Genomic DNA, 20134 nt, shown 5'->3' with positions numbered 1-20134 from the left:
GTTGTTTAGGAAACCGCCTTTCAATGTTGCTTTCTCAGTGTTTTGAAAAGATTTGGCCTCCCGCGAGCCAGGAGATCGAGTTCCTCAAGCTGCTCTCTCGGTGACTCACCGAACGACCTTGGGCAAAGCCCTCGGCCTCTGCTTACCTGATTTTTCCATCTGCAATGCAGGGGTGTTAAGACATACCTACCTCACATCTGCCTCGAACTCGAATGTTTTCTGAAAGCTTGAACACGCTCCGAGGTGGCGGTTGCAAAATGTTAATTTAGATGTCTACAGATAGCTGGCAGAAGTTGTTGACTTGAACAGCATTACGGTAACTTTGGCCGAAGGGCTGAGAGCAATTTTTCTTCCAGCCCGTGCAAGCCCTTCCTCGGCCGTGGTGGTGAGCTCTGCCCCTCCGGTGTCCTCCAACGCCGCCGCGAAGGCAGGCTCGCAGTGCTGGCGGCCGCGCGGGGACGGTCCCGTCCGCTCCGACCAGCTCTGGGAAGGTTGCATTAAAAACCCCGTGGTGTAAGCGCACGTCTGCGCGATGCACGAGCGGGTGCTGGGCCTTGGCCCAAGGCTTTCCTCGCGAAGGTGACGGTAGAAAACAGAGGCTCCTTGGGCTCGCGCATTCTCACACCCACTCTTCGGTTTGCACCGGTGGAAATTTAATTGTGGGAACGCTCCGGCGCAGGGCGGCTTTGTACTGCGCCCTCCAGGCCCCGGTGGCTTCCCAGCAGCCAGTTCTGTGGCTGTGGCCGTTCGCTGAGAAAGCATTTCCTCTGGCTTTCGGGGGTTTCGTTTTTGCTCGAGAGCTGTCCGGCTGCTCCCAGGAAGCCTGCGTGTCCCGAGGTGGTGGCCGGAGCTGAAAGGCAGCACCGGGAGCTCGGGCAGCGTTGTCCAGTGGTGGCGAGCTGCCGCGGTGCCCGAGCAGGCTGTTGGCGAGGCAGACGGGCCGATGGGTTCGTAACCAGCGTGTTTTTTCCAGGTTAGCCTTTTTATTCTTGGCCGTACGAAGGTCATCGTACCAACTGAGCCTGGGGACAGAGGGAGGTAGGTGAAGGAGCAGCACCAGCGGTGGGCTGGGCGCGACCATCAGCCAGACACGGGTTAATACCAACGTACGTATTTCAGCGATTGTAAGCAGCAGATTATTCAGCTGCAGTGAGGAGCCAGAAGGACCCTGCGGCTGTCTCCAGGCTCTCAGAGCACGTGGCTGCAGGGGAAGGGACGGCTCTGGGGCCGGAGGGCTTCCCGAAGTCCTCCCCGGCTTTCTGAGCCACATCCGCGCCTTTTCCACGGTTGATTTCAGCATGCTGTTCCTCGCCAAAGCTCGGGTGTCTCTTAGACATGAAGATAAAACGGCTGAAGTAAATATTCCTATGGCCTGTCATGGAAATTGTCACGTGCCCTTAATAAGCCAGTCACTTGATTTGGGTTAAAAATACGGTAAATGTTACCTGGAGACTGCCTCTTAAAAGCTTACTGGTCAAAGACTGAATAGCCACTGTCAGCCTGCGGTGTTTGGCCGGCTCAAACATCCAGAGCTGTCACGGCTGTGCTACTTTCCCATGGCCTCTAAACATCGTTTCGTTTCTGCCGATTCAGGATTCCAGCCCAGCAGGAGATTTCTCAAGTCTCCTTTCTGGGTGTGGTAAGGCAGAAAAAGTTAAGGGAAAGAGGACGTCCTAATTGCATTCGTCTGCAGTATTTAATGATCTTTCCCCAGAGCAGTAAATACTTCTTTATCTGCTGAGCACTGATTTTTCACGACTCTTTTCTGCTTACGCTCAGTAGGCCCTTTTTTTTTTTTTTTCTTCTCCCTCCCCCTCGGTAGGTTGTTTTATCATAGCTGTGTGTTGTTAAATACCTCTGAGGATGCACGCGTGACGTGTACAAAGCAAAGTTCCTTGGGTGGCAAGTTTTCAGCGGCTTGAAACGATGCCAAGAATGTCAGGCCATCGCGTCCCGGCGAGCTGCGGCGCCCAGGCTGAAGGTACTGGAGGCCGGGGGGCGGCTGGCGGAGAGGACGTCGGTGTGGCTCTGTTCCCGGCTCGCCTGCCCTGCCCTGGCGTGCCCGGCAGCCGGAGTCGGCTCTGTGAAGACGTAAAACTTGGTTCTGAGACGGAAAAGCAGGGTTCGAGCTCATCGTGGTAGGCACGCGTGGGCTGCGCCCGCTGAGCTGCCAGCCTGCAGCGTGGCAACGACTTGTTACCTCTCGATCGCTCGGTGCTAACAGACCTGGGGAGCTGGACTCCATTTCCTGGCGGCTTTCACCCCGGCTCAGCTGCTCCTTTTAGCCTGGACAAAAGCACGCCAGGATTCCTTGCCGCAGACGGGAGAAGTGCTTTTTTCTCACGAAGCCACCGATGCAGACTGGTGCTGGTGGTGGTGTGGGTGGCGGGATGGGCTCCCCAGCATCGCCGTCACTGGAGGGATGCTCGAAGAGAACCCTTCCTGTTTTGAGGGTCTTCAGGCACAATTCAGCATCAGCAGCAGTGCTCTGGGCCAGGACCCAGAAGACCAGCTGGATGACCTGCTGCTTCTGGCTTGTTTTTAGGGGTGGGGGGAAGTTTGGTTTCTGTGGGAATGGCTTACTTGGTGTTGCCATTGTGGTGCTTGTATATTTGATGTGCTTTTCTTTTTGCTTTGCACGTGTGCAGAGAATGTGGGAAATGCTCATCAAATGCGTTTCCAGTTCGGTGCAGCGTTGGGTAGTGCGGCAGCAACGGCAGCCTGCAACGGCCCCGTGCGTCTTCTATTCCAGCACAGCCTTTTTCATCCAGGAGAGAATCCAGTTCCATGGGCAGAGGTCCTTTACGGCTAGAATGGCGTTTGCCAATGTTTTCTCGTGGTTTCCTTTCAGTCAGTATTGGTAACTTCTGCTGGATGTGGGCTGCCAATAAACAGATTTCTCAAACCCTTTTCCCAAACTTGATGCGTTCAGGATTCTTTCACCATTTCTCCGGCGCAGTTTTCCCGGGGCTGACCGTGTTACGTCCAAGCAATCTTACCTGGCAGCCTGCTCCTGAGGCCCGCTGACGATGTGAAACCCCCCAAGGATTTGTGTCCTGTGGGAAGAGCCGAGCCGCGCGCAGCACCTCGCAGCTGATGGCTGATGGCTCACCGCCCGTGGCTTAGCTGGGATCTGGGAAGGGAGGGACGAGAAGAAGCGCTCCTGTTATTTCCGTTCCGAGATTACTGGACGTTAACGCTGGATTTCCTGACTAGACTTGGGAATCTGCTGCTGACATCAGCCGTGTGAATAACGCACGCCGGGAAGGTTGGCCTGTGTTACTGTCCTTAACAGATCTTTCTAGGAGATAATCTGTACGCGGAGATTATTTTGACAGGGTATTGAATCATGGCTGATCTAGGCAGAGTTCCTGATTCCAGTTAATTCTGGCAGAAGAAAAAAATCGCTCTGAATGCTTTCTGTAAAAGAATCCTGGATCCTGCACCAGTTCTGGTTACGCATTTTTTGAGGGGAGCTATTAAAAAAACCCCAAACGTTTCATTTTCCCTTTTTTTCCTCCTGGAATTTGGCACACGTTTCCCCTGAAAAAAGAAAAGGCTTCCCAGCGACTTGAGGTGGCTTGGTTTTTTTAACCTGCTCTGACAACGGCAGCTGGTTTTTGTTGTTTTTTGTTTTTTTCCTTAAAACCTGAAGTTTGGCAGCACGTTGCCTGCCGCGCGCGTCCCCGCTTCTTCCTACGCTGGTTCCCAGCAAGGCCGCCGTGCTTCCTGCCTGCCGCAACGAGGGTCGTCACCGGAGCTACCGCTGACTCACGTCTCGAATCAGTCCCCAGAAATGACAATTGTCCCACATTTTAAAATTGCAGAAGGGTCTGGCAGGCTGTGGGATCCCTTGATTGAGCGCAGCCTGCCATTGAGGAGGAGCAGCAGGTATCCTGTTACATCGACTGGTTTGGAGTCGCTCTTTTATCTCCTTTTTGCTGGGGAACAAAGGGAGCGGCTCGCTTTGTGTGCTTTGCTCGAGCGCTTTCATTTTTCATACCTAAATAGAGCGTAACTTCATCGTCAGAGCTGCAAAATGCAATTACTCGAAAATGAGGTATTTCTGTGGAAACGAGACCTGGTTCTGCAGGACGCGTGCAGCAGGCTCTGCAGTTACGGAGAGAGAAGGGAAGGTTTGTGTGCGCGATGGGCTGAAACCGGGGCGATCTGGGGCTCGTTCCTGTGATGTGGACCCAGCGCTGGAGCCCTGCCCTCGCAGTCTCTGGGGCGCTACCCATGGGGATAAAACTGGAGCAGTGGATTCTTGATCGACTTTATGTGATTAGAAAATGGATGTGTAGGTAAATGTTGTGAGCAAGACCACGGGCGTCCTAAATACCTGTAAAGCACTGCAGACGATTCCAGAAGGCAGGTTAATGTTTTAAAAGGGCTCGTAAACTACGCTGGTAGTAGGGTGCCCGTGTGAGGGAAGGGCTCCACGTCCGCCTCCTTGCTGCAGTGAGAGTCATCTCCTTTCAGCTCTGCTTTCCATCTGATTTTGCTGACAGTGAAATCAAAACCCTCTATTTTGCATCGCTGTGATGCCACGATAAAAGCCGGAGTGAGACTCATTTTTGAAGCTTTGTGCATAGCTGAGCTCGACGAGAGAGCGTCTGAAATCCTTCTGCTTAAACTCCCAGTTCTTGGCAAATCAGCATACGTCACAAGAAAACCCTGAAACCTCCTAAAAGGCAAATGAGGCTGTAAGCCGAAGACGTTTAAAAAAGCAAATTCCCAGCACAGACTCCCTCTCTGTGAAATGCGTGTGTTGTGACAGCTCAGGAGATTAGTTTTGCTGCGTGCTGGCATTCTGCTCGGCTGGGTTTACATGGATGTTGAAGAGCAGGTTTTCCCGTGTTGGGAAAAGGCTGCGTGCCAGAGCGCGAGAGATCGCCGCGCCGGTGGCGAAGGTGCCTGGGGAGGACCCGAAGCCCTCTTCCTTGGGATGTTCCCGGCCTGCCCCCAGGGCTGCCGATGGCTGGACGTGGAAGCACGCGGCGGAGCTGCTGTTTGAGCACGGCTCTTATGTACCCGCGGCAGAATTTCCATAGCTGGTTTGTCAAAAGATAGCCTTGCCAGAGGAATTTTTAATAAGTTACCTTCCACGAGCTGGCAAAGGACGGCGGTTTTCAAAGTGACTTACAGGGAAAGGAGAAGCCACGCTCTGATTATAACGTTCCGGGAACATCCCCTCGTGCAGCTCGCGTATTTTGGTTCTGTGTATTTTTAAAGCTGGTCTGGTTTCAAGGGGTTCTGTTTTTCTCTCCGAGACCCCGTATAACTCAGTGTCAGAGGCTTTATTTTCATTCTGCTGCGTGCTATGGCTGTATGACACAGCAGCTGCAATTAACTCTTCCATCAATCTCCTATTCACACAGCAGAAAGCCTCTGACTTCCTCTTGAATGATTATATCCATGTTTCTTCAATTGGAAAAGTGACGAGCCTGTCCTGAAAGAAAGGGGACTTGTTCTTGCTGCCATTTTCTCCTCCCTGAAAACTGAATAAAGCGAGCATGATTTTTTTTTTTTTTCCCCTCTGGAATGTCTCAGAAAATCTCGATGGCTTCGGGACGCGTATCCCTGAAGCTCCCTGCACGCAGTGGGTGTCGGAGGCATGGTCCCCGCTTCCCAAAATAAAACACAAGTTGTTGTAGGACTCGTCACCCTCCTCGGCTGTCGCCTCGGGGAGGCCTGGGGCTCGTTGCTCGGACGTCTGACGGTGCTGCCCGCAGCCGATCTCCCCGAGTGGAGCGCTGTGCTTTTAACAGCTTGTTCCATATTTTAAACGTCATAAAAAGGCTAAAAATAGCCCGTTCCCATTTTAAAGCTCCGCTCAAACAGAAATCCAGTGCCGCCACTTAAAAGATGCAGTCTTAGCAAAGTCGAATATTTGAAATGTTTGGAGCAGTGCGCAGCTGGTGGCAGTCCCGGGCACCAATGCGTAAAGGGGCAGGGGCTCGAGGAAGCCCTAAAATGGGTTTGAGCTGCCCCAGGGGAACGGTGCAGCTCGTGGTGCTGCTCTGGGTTTGGAAATTGTTTTCAGACTCCCTCCGTGCACATCCTCTGACTGTATTTGTGTTTTAAAAGAAGTTTCCCTGCTGTTTGCCAATTTGTTCCGTGGTGGCGGGGGGCGGTGGTGCCACCCCTGCAGACTACCGACGGCTGGTGAACGTGGGGCCAGTTTTGTCCTTTTTTTTTCCCCAAACGCTGTAGCGAAAAGCTTGACTTTTCATGAGGGCCTGGGGTGGTAAAGAAGCACCAGAGGCATAAGGTGGGGAGGGGATAAACGGGTGAAAGATGAACGGTGAACTGCAGCCGTGCTGAGGAGCGAATTAGCTTGTTCATGGCCTCAAAGAGCCACAGAACAAAATCACAAAAATGATTCAAAACATGAAATGGTTTCCCTGAGAAAAGAAAGAGTTAATTGGGTTAAGGTAGAGAGGGAACGTAACGAGCCCGTGAAGCAATGTAAGGTGGAAAAAAGATGAACGTGTTGATCATTTCTGACACAATACAGACAGAGACTTAAAAAATCAATCGAAAGCAGCAAATCTAGAAGCAAGCCTGTTATTTTTGTACGTGGCAGCTCCTCCCCCCAGCATCCAGGCTTGGAGCTGAAATTCCAGTGGAATTTTTTAGAAAGTTGCTCGTGTAATGGAGAATCTCCAGGGCTGTGTCAGACAGCATTATTTTTAGCAGTGATACAAGCCCTCGTGCCTCGGGGAAGGAACCAGCCACCGAAGAAGATGACATGTCCCCACGGGGCAAGCTTTAATAACATTATTCTCTGTACTTGTGACTCCTCCGCAAGGCATCCAACGATGGGCACCGCCGAGGGGCGGTGGGTTCGATGGGTCCCCAAACCCCGTTCTGTAACGGGCTGTCAGAGAGCTCCCGGGCCCGAAGCCCGCGGCCGGCCGGGTTTGCTGCTTCCCGCGCAGCTGCCCCGGCTCTTCTCCTCGCGGCGCCGCTCCTTCGCGGGCGGGCGAGGGGCTTTGCGGCGTGCCCTCCGCCTTCCTGCAGCCTTCCCAGGCGGGCCCGGCCATAATTCCACCCCGCCTCGCCTCACGGAGCGTAACGGGAGCAGCCTTACCCAAATTCCATTTCCTTGACTGCTGGGAGAGCGCGGCGCGGCCGTTCCCCTGCTGCCGTCTGAGCAGAAAACCCAGCGGCAGCTCGGGCGTTTTGCTTTTTAATTAAAATCCCTTTGTGTCTCCGTGCGCTGACCTGCCGTTTCCCTTGTGCCTTCCGCAGCAGTGACTCCAGCAGCAGCTCGAGCGACGAGTCCCCCGCACGGTCCGTGCAGTCGACGGCAGTCCCCGCGCCCGCGTCCCAGCTGCTGCCATCTCTGGAGAAAGATGAACCCCGGAAAAGTTTTGGGATCAAGGTTCAAAATCTTCCAGTGCGCTCAACAGGTAAATTCACATGCGGCTGTGTCTGTACAAGGTGCCAGAAAAAGGGGAAAAAAGAGTAGGGGCAGGTTACTGACTGATTACATAACCTTTTCTTCTGTGTTCCTGGTGTCAGATGTGCCTTTTTAAACTCTTTGCTGTTGAACAGGAGTCCCAGAATATAGCCTGATGAGCCATCTTTTATGAAACCTGGTTCAGGGTTATTGCTGCCAGAGCGATGCAATACGGTGAGGCGAGGCACGGAAAGCATCAGGTTATGGTGCTGCATTTGAGAGATCTCATTGTTACTCTGCCGGGGCTTTGTGTATGTTTCAGGACTCTTCACCGAGTTTAAATTCTGAGCCTCTCGGACAGAGGAGCATACCTGCTGGCTGTTACAGCTTTTGCCAGAAATGTAACTTCGTGCATCCCCGAAAGCAAACACAGAGGCACTGGTTAGGGCTGAGGCTACCCAGTGCATTCCCCTTTGTTTCTCCCAGTGTCACCGGCCTGAAGCTACTGAGGCAGAAATTTTCCACATTTTTTCTATTTGCTCTTGTATCACCGTAGCTTTGTACTGATACGGTTAAAGAAAAACACTTTGTATTTTTGCTGAACGGTTTCTTGAGGCATTCTGTTGAGAGACGAGCAGCGTCCATGCTTTGAACGTTGGAACTGATGTTGGGTTAGGAGGTTCTGCTGCGTATTTTTTCATCTCCGTGGAGAAAAACGCAGTCTAGATTTGGCTACAGGTCTTAAAAACATCCTGATACCCATTGCTAGGTGATGTGGAGGAGGGAGGATGGAAGGAAATTTATGCAAATGGAAACGCAACAAAGGCTGGACGGGAATGGGCAGAAAGATTAGCCTGCAAGGAAAGAGCCCGGGAGGAAGTCGAGGGCAGCTTTGGTCAGGCTCCTAACGCGTAGATGTCACGAGGCGATAGCACATAGGTTCATCCCCCAGAGCCCTGCCTCACTTAGAGCAGAAGATGGATGCTGCCCTGGGAAGGAGTGGCAAGCGACGAGGGAAGGTGTCCTGCGTCCCGAAGCCCTCGTGGAGGAGCGGGGAGGCGTGCGCTGCACGGGGCAGGGGCGCACGGTGGCAGGGTCGTGCCTTGGGCAAGGCAGCTGCCCCCGAGGACGGGCTTCTCTCGGCTTCTGCCTTGGTTCTCGTGCAGCAATGGGAAAATTGCTTAATTAGCAACCATCTGTGAGAAACCCCACGCGTCCCCAGCACTACAGCTACTGGAGCACTGCTGTGGATTTCCCGGGGGAACACCTGAAGCACCTCGGATGTGTCACTTGGAGCTGGTGGGAGGTTCTGACCATCGCTTCTCGCCATGCCTCAGTTTCTTTTTTGCATCATGTGAGAACTTCAGGGTTTTCTGCTGCAGTGCTGAGCACTGAACAGTGCCTGGTAAATAACGTGGGAGAGCGCTCAGAGGAGTGTGGAGCTCTTCGCTCCCTGCACTGAACAAGGGAGAGATTCCGTGGAAAAAAGAGCACGGGGTCATCTGGAAAACGGTCGTAGCATAGTTCACAGGCTCTGGCTGAATCCAGATACCGTGTCTGAACTTTGTGAGCAGCATACCCTGCAGCGTTAATATTCTTGCTGTGGATTTTTTTGCTGTGGTTCCTTGAAGTGCCATGAGGTACATGCCCCACAGATACTAGGCAGATGGTGTGAACCTTGTCAGGTGTTGCAGAATCACATGAATCAGCCTAGTTAACCTTCGGAATTGACTGAACCGAGCGCCGTATAACCTGGGTCTCCGTTCCAGATGCCTCACCCTGCCTCTGAGAACTGTCCTACGCAGTATCTGTGTGTTTGGTGTATGCTCTTGGTGGTGGGCTTGTTAAGGAAATAACACTGTTTACTTCTGCATTTTGAAGTGGATTTCTCCTAGAAGTGACACCGGTATGCCTGTCGGCTTCCGGGATGTAAAATCCTGCACGGGGCTTTCTGGATTTCAAAATCAAGGCAAAGAGAAGGATCAGCTTTTGACACGGGCAAAATAACACTGAAAAATAAAAAGGCACTTTGGTGGGCACTGAAAAACTAGGAGAAGTCACATTTCATAAAGAATAGCAGATTTCTTCACGTCTTTCCTGGTGCTATTGAGTTGTTAAAAAACCGCGTGTTTTTGTAGTACTAACGTTTGCTTGTTGGTTTAGATACAAGCCTTAAAGATGGACTTTTCCATGAATTCAAGAAGTATGGAAAGGTGACGTCGGTGCAGATTCACGGGGCCTCTGAGGAGCGGTATGGACTGGTGTTCTTCCGACAGCAGGAGGACCAGGAAAAAGCACTAAATGCCTCAAAAGGAAAACTCTTCTTTGGCATGCAGATTGAAGTAACGGCCTGGATAGGACCAGGTAAGGCCCCGTGCCCTTCTTGCGCTTCCACTGGATGCATGACCGCTCTGGGCGTAGTCACTGCTGTTGCAAAGAGGCAGCGTAGATGTAAGAAATGTTAAAATTGCCTTCCTGCAGAAACATAATTTGAACTGGGAAATAGGCCAGAATAAATTCCAGAGCAAGGAGAGGGGATGTTCTTAGGTTAAACAGGGAGAGAATCCCAGTCATAAACCTCAGAGAAGGAAGCCTGCCATCCTGTTAAACAGTGGGATCTGCTGGCTGCTGGAAGAAACGATCAAATCTTCCACATCTCAGTGGAGTGGAAAGCAGTAGGTGATGTAAGCGTAGCACTGAGTCCCCACAGCCTTCTTTTTTCTGCTTTTGATTAAAACAGCTAATGACAGCTGAATTTATGAGGCTTAGGCAGTGTACTGCGAATGGCCAACCAGTGTATGCTGTAGCAGCGAGCACACGGTTTTCACTCTGTACTTCAATTGTGTGTTTAAAAATTGACCTGTGAAAATAACCTTTTTCCATGTGCTGTTCCCCAAGTACAGTGCAGCCTTATTTGAATTCTCGACAGGCATTAATAAGCGTTAAAAGAACAACTTTCTAGAGAAGCAGATGCAGAAGGCAGCTACTTTTCATCTGAAGGTGCTCAGTGCTCACCCAGCGGTGTGATGTAGACCTTTCAAGCTCCACATAAATAACACAGCTCACAAGTATAGTACTACATTATTTTTGTCAAAGACATCGGTTAGGCCCATGCAGATCGTATCTGCTTGTCAGGAAGTAGACTTGAACAAACAAGTCAACGTGAAAAAAACCCACATGAAAAACAACCCACTGCATTAAAAATTTCTCACTCTCTTTTGCTTCTAGAAACAGAAAGCGAGAATGAATTTCGTCCTTTGGATGAAAGGATAGATGAGTTTCACCCAAAAGCAACAAGAACTCTCTTCATCGGCAACCTGGAGAAAACAACGACCTACCATGACCTTCGCAACATCTTTCAGCGCTTTGGTGGCATAGTGGTATGTGAATTCTTTTTCTTTCATTTTTTCCTTTTACTACGTAGGGTATTATTGCATTCTTTCTGTACAGACCTGTAAAATGCTACGAGTGGTGGTAAATCATGATGCTGATGACAGATAATTCGGTCCTTTTGTAATAACCTGAGTCATTCACCTTGCTAGAATGTACCTGAAAGCTTTTCTTTGCATTTGGAGTGAAATCTTAGTGCAAGTGTACTGAGGAAATAACTTAGCAGTAGAAATAACTTAGCAATAGAAATAACTTAGCAATAGAAACAGCCTTGGGAGCGTTTGTAAGATACAAATCTTTCTGCTAGCTCAGAGGGTTTGTGGAACAGCATAGCTAGGTGGTTTGGGTATAAATATGCCGAGCGCTACTTTCACATTGAATCAGTACAGCTCTGCGAACTCTGCATGTCCTGTTGGCTTCTGAAACAAAGGGTTTAGTTGCTGCATGTGGCAGTAGCCATCAGCTCTGACAGTCTGTTTGCTGACAATGGGGCAGAAGAGGCACCGAGCAGATGGATCAGTGATGACACATGCGGGATTTGGGTTTTCAGCTGAGCAGGCTGATCTGCATGAGATAGAGCAGCAATCTTTCCCCTCTCCTCTCCTCACGCCACTTTCTATCGAGTCATGTCAATATTACATTTGAGAGAGGTTTTCCAGAAAAGTAAAGTAATTATCTTCAGTGAGTGTAATTAATTGAACCCGAGCTTCTGCACTAATAGTTTATTCCGTGTGCTCGCGGTACCCTGCTGGTGGCCGTGGCTGCCCTATTTGTTCTGCACTTTATATTGTTGTCACTGTTGAGGTATCTGTAAAACGAGGGGAGGCATGCTTCCGTGTATGATGTGGGCAAACAAAGAATTTACCCTTTGTTATGTCTGGCAGCAATTGTGCATGCTGCCTTTGCTGTCATCTTGACATCAGCACTGATTTATGAATTTGCAGCGTCTGTGGCTTAAACCCTTTTCTAATGTTATACCAGCTGAGCTGTCCTGATAAAGATGCTTATCGGTAGCAGTGCACTGTCTCGTAAATTGGTTTTTCTGTGAAATAGTGCTGTATTGTCAACATTATTAATCGGCCAGAATTCAGCAGCAGAATTTCCATGAAAACTTACAAGCTCAGGTGCAAAAGGGACTAGCTTTATAACCTTTCCAGTGGATGGTGAGCAAAGTAATGGTGTTTTATTTGCCTGTCAGAAGAAATTGCTTGCCTAGGGTGAGTGGTCAGGTATAATTGGCCACAGTTGCAATAGTGCTCCTTCAGACACTTGGAAATGCAGCCCTCCATTAGTATTCCACTTAAATCATTAGGCCAGGGCTATCGAATTCTAGCAGTTGTGTAAATCTCCCCGTTTACTTCTGTTTTCCCAGGTAAAGAGTTCTTGGGAGAGACCTTATCAAACTGCTGCCTTGTCCCTAAATTTATTAACCATGAAATTAGCCAGTCCTGAACGCTGGAATGTTTGCGCTTAGATTCGTGTGGTAGCATTGGCATGGAGCTGACAAAGGAAGCTTGTGCTATTTAAAAAAAATCAAATGAAACACTCTACCTTCTATTTTCAGCTCAGAATGAATCATAACATCATGAGCTTGTTCAGAGGCTTTCGGTACATTTGCCAGTCCTAGTGCTGAGCTTGAATGTTAACCAAATGTCAACTCCAGGCTTGCTGCCTTCCAAAAATCACTTAAAAGGAGCCTTCATTAGGCTTCCATAGCTTCCTTGTGACTGCACCTACTTCTGAATGGGCCCGTGGTGCCTTAGGATCCTTCGGTGATTTCACAGTGATCAGAATTCGAGCCGTGTTCGGCCTTTGCCACATCAGGGCCAGGTCAGTTCAAGAGATGTGTCCAGCATCGCGCTCTGCTTCTAGGAACAGGATGCACCGAGTTTGTTGGGAAAAAAGGCCCTGCTTGGCTCTTGGATCCGAAATGAGGATTGGAGCAGGTTGTTGTTTTTTTTATCCTCTTGAGCCTTTACAAGCAAAAATTAATGTGTTTCTTTGATTCTGTGTTGTCTCTTTTGACATATTAGCAAACCAAAGCTACTGTTTGTTGATCAGGTCAGGCTTACTTCTGCGGGGTTGCATTTTAAGTCTGCATTATGAAGAGCTTTCCCTGCATCGGTAAGGATTTGGTTTTACCACTGGATGAGATACAGCAGAGCAGCAAAGTTTGTTAACAGTCTACTGATGTTTAAATCCTCTCTGTGAAAGAAACATTAATTAAACAGAGAGCGTTGTGCCATGTGAGTCTCAGAAAAAAAAATCATTTAGATTCAGTTTACGTTGTTGAATCTTCTTTTTCGCCTGTTGCTGACTGACGATTGCTTTTTTTCCCCAGGATATTGACATTAAGAAAGTGAATGGTGTTCCTCAGTATGCATTCCTGCAGTACTGTGATATTGCAAGTGTGTGTAAAGCAATTAAGAAGATGGATGGGGAATATCTCGGAAATAACCGGCTCAAGGTAAAGAAACCCTCCCATGGACCGTATCCTTCTCCCTGTTACTTTTGCTTGCGGCATCAGAAGATATTTTGCATCAGCTTAGGCTATGGAAGTGAGATGTTTCTTTAATGCATAGGCCAGATCACAGCGTGATGTTTCCAGCCACCACCAGATTTGGGATTAATCAGCACTTTTGTTGGCTGTCTCACCCAGGTTGAGCAGATTTGGAGACTGGCACTCTCTGGCTTGCAGAGGTACTCGTACCCCTTGAAGGCAGTGCTGGGAAGCTGTACCACTACCGACAATGAACAGAGGCTGTCAGTCCCCAGAGCTGTCAACCTGTCACCTTCCAGAAGCATTCAAATTGTACAAGAAACAAATGTTGTCAAACATTGTATTTGTTTAAGCATGCAGAATTATTTTCATTAATTGCTATTTGATTTTTGTCTTGCTTGCACCTGCGCGAGACGCTAATTTTAGAAAACCCGTACAGATGACTAGCTTTCTTCAAATAACTCTTAATTAGGCGTGCTCTGTTCAGTTAGTTTAACACTTGTGAATTGTACTGATGGAAGTTTTGCCCTTTTGTGTTCAGCTGGGTTTTGGAAAGAGCATGCCTACAAACTGCGTGTGGTTAGATGGGCTTTCTACAAACGTTACGGATCAGTATTTAACTCGACATTTCTGCCGATACGGGCCTGTGGTAAAGGTAGGTGGGAGGCTTTGGTGTCTGGTTTGAAGTTGTTACTGTCTTCCTTTCTTCACATCCTGTCCTTTCAACCCCGACTGTCCAGGGCTTTATGGCTCAGATAGAGAAATTCTCTCTGGGGTGTAATTTGGCCTACAGGGATCTCTAGCTTCGCATCCTGCCGATCCGATACGTAGAGCAGTCTGTGCTGGTGTTTGGAGTGAGCCGAGATAACAAGTAGTGGAACCCACTTGTTGCTCTTGTGCAGTACAGTCTCTCCCCAACAAAATTTATCTAGAATGCTAACCTAGAGTGCTAGGAACAGCAACCTAATTACCTAGTTATACTCGTGCATGCTAATTACATAATCAGACATGACTATATTTTTCCATAAAACCAAAAAACAACTTCTTAAAAGCAGTTAGGGTACTCACACTAACACAGGTATGTGAAAGAAAAGAGAAGGTCAATGACCATGCAACATGCCCGTATGACACAGCGGGGGCACGCTCCCTGCGTGCGGCCAAGCCCCGGCGCGAGCCGGCGTTAGAGATCTGTGCGCATGCTTCGACTTAAGCATGTGAGTTGTCCCGTGCGTTTCTGTTGGACAGTGATGTGCTTAAAGTGGGGCGATGTGTGCAAATCTTGGCAGGGTCAGGGTCTTGCCTCCTTAAGAATTTGTGTGGGTTTGTGTTGCAGCTCTGACATTCTTTATTATAGATGTTGTTGCTTCAACAGTAAGTCTGTGTTGCTAAAGGAAGCTAATATTTGGCAATTGGGCGTTTAGCAACTGAGTGGTTCGTAGACTGTGATAACAAAAACCGTTTCCATTTTGTGATTAAATGTTCCCTTTACCTTTTTTCCCCCCTAAAGCATATTGGAAAATTTTTCAAAAAATAAAAGTAAACAAAGCAAAACTACGAAACTCAGTCACCAGAGAAAAAATAAAAGTAAAATACAGAAAAACAAAATAAAGGCGTAATATACCTCAAGCCACAATATCCACAATTCAAAGCAGTCCCGTGTCCTTTATTGTCTCTTCATAACAATATGCCTCATCAGAAAAGAATGGAAATTTACCTTGCTAAAAATAATTTTCTTACTGGTATCCTCATGACTTAGGATTTTGTTGGGACTGACATTAAGTCCTGTGGATGAGGCTCTTATTTGGTTTTTGTTTTGTTTTTTTGTTTTTTACAGGTGGTGTTTGACCGCTTAAAAGGCATGGCCCTGGTTCTCTACAATGAGATTGAATATGCACAAGCAGCTGTAAAAGAGACCAAGGGGAGGAAAATCGGTGGGAATAAAATTAAGGTGTGCAGAATGACCTCAAAAAAAGAAACAAATTGTATTTAGGCATTACCCCTTAAACGCTGGCATTTGCAGACTGCCAGTCAAAAGGAATACTTAGTGGGACAAGTATGTCCCAGGTACCTAAGGCTTAAACGATTTTTACACTCGGCTTATCAAGATGTTAGGGTATCTTGAACTGTTACCTACAAAGCCTCTTCCAGTATTCTGCCGTTTGTTTTGCTGAACTTGTCTCTCTAAGCTCCTGAGTGTTGGTGTCCGTGTTACTGCCTCGTTCACCCGAATCCAAGGCAAGCTCTGTCCGTTTTTATGTTAAAGAGTGAAACCCGAGGGCTCGAGCTGGCCACAGCCACGAGGCGACAGCCTGCTGCCTGTCTGCTGCTGGTGCCCGTGGTGGCCTCGTCCTCATCCTCACGGTGGCCTCGTCCTCACGGTGGCCTCGTCCTCGCAGCGGCACGGGCAGGGCTGCCCAGACATGCAGCCTGCTCTAGTGGTAGCAGCTCCTGGCTCGTCACGCAGGGGAAAACATGAAAAGCACTGCCCTAAAAAATGGGTGGAAAGTAGCGTTTCCTGGAGCAACACTTAGCATTGACGGGGTCCTCTTGGATTTGGGTGAATGTGGTAAAACCTGTTACAAGTGTCCCATCGGTTCCGCTAAGTGGGGACGTGAGGTGTCAGCCAGCCCTCTGAATCATCTTCTTCTCCTCCTTTCTTCTCTCCTGAAGAGTGGGTAATGATTTCAAGCGTAATCTCTCATCTGGTGCATTAACCTGGCAACTTCCCACCCCTTGGGGTTAGGAGTTGGGTATACCACAGTTTCTGAGTGTGGTGGTTGAATATATGTAGCCTTCATACGGGGTAAAATATGTGGCCATTAAAAAAATACATACCCTGTGTTCGTGGGTCTTGCTACTTAGCAACTTGGGAATAAGCAACACCCTTAATGTTTGTATGTCTGTTCTCCATTGCTATGGTTTGATGAACGTCTAGGCTGATTAAAAAAAAACAAACACAAAACCGAAACAACAAAAAGCCCCTAGAACGTTAAAAAAAATGCTTTATGTGAAATACACTACGTTAAATCCATTCTAATCCTTCATTTTTGGCACCAGCTATGCCATTAGCTTCTTAATGTTGTCACACTTGGCTAGAAAACAGCCAATCTTCGAGCAGCTAGAACAGGGAGCTGCAATTCAGGATGCTTGGTTCCTTCCCCATCCCTGCTGTTGCCTTGGTATATAACCCCAGGCAAATAATGTGCAGTCTGAAATGGATTAATAACACTGACCTGCCTATAGCTCCGTGCTGAGATATAAGGGACTTTGGAACTTTAAATGGAGTTGAAGCATTAAAAGCATCAATGCCATGATAATAGTGTGTATTTTTCCTGCTGGCTTACTGAACAGAAGCTTTTCATGTGCTTCTGGTCTCGCAGCTAAAACAACACACCCAGCAAGGAGGTAATTATATAGATCCATACGGCTACACTGAGTTAAGAGGGAAGGGTCTTTTTTTTCCTGGGGATGCATAGGGCCAGCCCTGAGAAGTGTTTGGCCTTTTTTCATTAAATAGTATCATCAAATCAGTTTTGTTAAATAGTATCATCCCCGTTTTCAGTTCTGCTCCCCTGTTCAGATTCTGCAGCAGATGGTGAAATGATGTTAAAATGGGTTGTTTCTCTCACTGAACGTGATTTACCTTTTATTTTTCAGGTGGATTTTGCAAATCGAGAAAGTCAGTTGGCATTTTATCATTCCATGGAGAAAACGGGTCAAGATATCAGAGACTTCTATGAAATGCTGGCAGAAAGAAGGCATGTGTCTAATACTTTTATTGCAGTCTCTTACTTTTCCAGCATTGCACCATTAAACTTTTTTCAGGCTATAATCATTAAACAAACATTTGGTTTTGTTCCTATCAACTTCGCCCTTCTTTTTAAAATTTTATTTAAAATGTTCTATTTGTGTGTTTTACCTTCTCAACTTTTTTTTTTTTTTTAACTTAGTTGGCCAGGCCTGAGCTGCACATGATAAAGGCAGGCAGGAAATCACACATCTGAAGTGCAGTTGGTAACTAGAATTTGTATTTAGGTGGAGGTTTCAGCCATCTGCATGAGGTACGTTTAGTATTTAGGTTACGGTGATGGGTCATCAGGACACAGCTGTGAGTCATTCATCATCTGCTAAGAATGCAAAGAATAGTTATCTGTAATGCCTTAACCCATACCCTCAGGAGTAATGTATATGTTAATAGGTTATGTATATAGTCCGATAAGCTACTGCTGCTCATCTCTTAAGTAGAGTAAAATTTAGGCTTCCACCTACTCCCTTCAAGAGGTTAGTTTAACTTGATAAACAATAAAATACGATGGAGGATGCTTTTTTTTTTTTTTGACATGAGAAATGTCTTCTGTGTTGATGTCCTTCTGCAGCATCTGTCATGTTGGTGTCTGGCCATTTTGTGCAGGCTGCAAAGCCTTGTGTTCCCCCTGAACGGTCACTTATGCCTGCAGCCCCTGGCTGAAAGCAGCCAGCACAGAAGCACTCTGCATTTTGTTCTTTTTTTCCCTCCGGTGACTGAATAGAACATCAGTGTTTTTTATTACTAGTGATGGTGGTGAAGGCTGAAAAGCAAAACATTTTTTTTATTATTTTATTTATTTATTTATTTATTTTTGTGGGGCTGCATTTTTATTACCTTCAGAGGCTGGCTTAATTGTTAGGGCTCTGTTTTACCTACGAATAAGCCCAGTGTGACACTGATTGTACCTGTGTGCTAGATAAATTTAATGGTTTTTTTAATAGCAAAATAGCTTGAACTAACATACATGCAAAATTGCCAGATTTAAAAGTGAAGAGGGTTTAGAAATTGGCAATCAGGATTTGCATAATGGAAATAAATGTGTGCATTCCCCAGCCTTTGCCAGATGTTGTGATGTGCCAGCAAGCAGTCAGAAGTAATTTCCTCTGAACAACACCAAACTGAGAAAAGAGGAGTGCATTTTCAGATGTCTTTTAATGCACAGAAGTCAGCTGGGCTTGCCTTTGCTGTGAAATAATTCCGAGTTGTACATTTTCTGGAACAACTTGATACTTGGGTACATGCTAGTCTTGTTTTTCCTTTTCTGTCTTTATGTTCACATGGTCATTACTAGACACTTAGGAGTAATGAATCACGGAGTGATTGAGCGAGCTCTGCAGTGTGTCTTGTCATTCTGCATCTTCCAGTCTTCCAAGCTCCTCCTGGCAGTTCATGGTCCATAGCACTGATGCTAAGAACTGCACTAACCAGGTTCTCTTAAGTTGTGGTTGTACCCGGTCTAAATAGGACCCAAAGAAAAACAATTGTTGCTTTAACTTCAGAGAATGCACTGATGATTACGTTATAGAATAATATCCCCAGGTTAATACAGCGCTAATCTCAGATCTTCCCAAAGCCAGAGTACTGTGCGTGCCTTCAGAAAATCTGGAAGTGTTCTTTTCCACAGCCACTACAAAACCCAGATCGTGTAGTGTTTCACCCTGCACAGACCGATGTGAACTTGAGGACATCCAGTGCTGCACAGTCCGTGGGCTGTGAGAATATAAATGGGATTTTCTTGAGTGGGAGGCAGGAGGCTGGAATGTCTTTGGAATATCTTTGTGTGAGGCTGAGTTTTGTAACATCACAACTGATCAAAGCTGCCTGGGGTTTCTTGCTGTTACTCAACAGCCCTGAAGGAGCAATGACTTCGGGGGCAGAGTGCAGGTGGAGCGATGTGAGGTGCAGAAGGGCCATTTATCTATCGCATGAGCCTCTTAATAGTTCATAAATTATTCAGATGCGGAGGAGACTGCTTGGACGTGTGGAGTAGCCAGTCTCTCCTTTGTTTCTGTCAGCAAATCGTTACTAAATACAAATGGTGCATTTTGAATCTGTTTTTGTATTTGTTGATTAAAATGAAAACTTAACAAACACGGCAACTCCCTTTTTCATATCCATCTGCCCACAGCTGCCTTTCACAACATCCCTCTTTGCTTGCAGAATGTCGTTTTTTTTTGTCTTTGGTGGGTGTTAAGCCCTGTATTTCTTTGTGTATTACTGCTTTGTTGTACATTTCTCACAATGCGGAAGCTACGAGCTTTCAGCATAAAACATAAACTATGAAGCTGAATTAGTGTATGTGAAGCAGAGCACGTAAAATGCTCTGTAATGGTGGAGAATGGGAGTACCAGCGCTGTGCCTCCCCTGTGCACTACCCCTTTATGCCAAAGAGTCATGTTCAGTGTTAGGATGGCTTATTTTTGCAGTTTGGGAGTATCGAGATAATACTAGTTGCTTGATAAATTTTGCTAAGTGCTTCCTAAGAATTCACCTGCTCTCACAAACAGGTTGATTATTTTGTTGATGTGGTCTGTAAATAGGCAATGTCAGCATATCACATGCAGTAAAGGAGTTAATTTTGGAATTAAAAGAGCACTTAAAGAGTTAAGGATTTTTAAAGAAATCTTATTACCACTTCACTGCTTAGCCACAGAGAGGTTCCAGCTCTGAATTTTGACTTGACCCGTGTTTTCAGAGGTAGGTAGAGACCGTCTCTGCTCCTTGAGATAGGTTCTCCACCATGACAGGCTGTGCGTTTGCACAGGTGCTGTGCAGGTTTTACCTTAATTTAAGGCAGCATTTGAATTTGGCAGAAATGAAGCAGTAAGGCTGATGAAAAGATGCTTGGCAAAGCTGTCATTAGATGACCAATTAAGGGCATACAGCGTTTGAAGCTAACAAAGCATTTAATCCACTGCGCGCTGATTCATTGTTGTTAAATCTCTGTATGCAGCTGCGTACAGTTGCCTTGGTACGCATATAAATAAGTTATTGTAAAATTATCCCCCTTCATGGCATAGAAAGCAGT

At 47.3% G+C, this 20134-nt stretch overlaps 1 protein-coding gene across 1 annotated transcript in view; it reads left to right on the top strand.

Moving 5' to 3' along the window:
- Nucleotides 1–20134, top strand: part of SPEN (spen family transcriptional repressor) — a gene marked incomplete at its 5' end in the record, with an annotated part of 48313 nt that overhangs the window by 15078 nt on the left and 13101 nt on the right. The window contains 7 exon segments of the mRNA XM_035344376.1: nucleotides 7258–7418; nucleotides 9572–9772; nucleotides 10637–10788; nucleotides 13140–13265; nucleotides 13840–13953; nucleotides 15133–15246; nucleotides 16956–17056. Coding sequence (XP_035200267.1) covers nucleotides 7258–7418; nucleotides 9572–9772; nucleotides 10637–10788; nucleotides 13140–13265; nucleotides 13840–13953; nucleotides 15133–15246; nucleotides 16956–17056 — 969 coding nt within the window.

Source organism: Oxyura jamaicensis, chromosome 21 (assembly GCF_011077185.1).
Source record: "Oxyura jamaicensis isolate SHBP4307 breed ruddy duck chromosome 21, BPBGC_Ojam_1.0, whole genome shotgun sequence".
NCBI classification, from domain to species: Eukaryota; Metazoa; Chordata; class Aves; order Anseriformes; family Anatidae; genus Oxyura; species Oxyura jamaicensis.
Note: the sequence above shows the minus strand (reverse complement) of the source record. Positions and strands in the feature narration are given on the sequence as shown.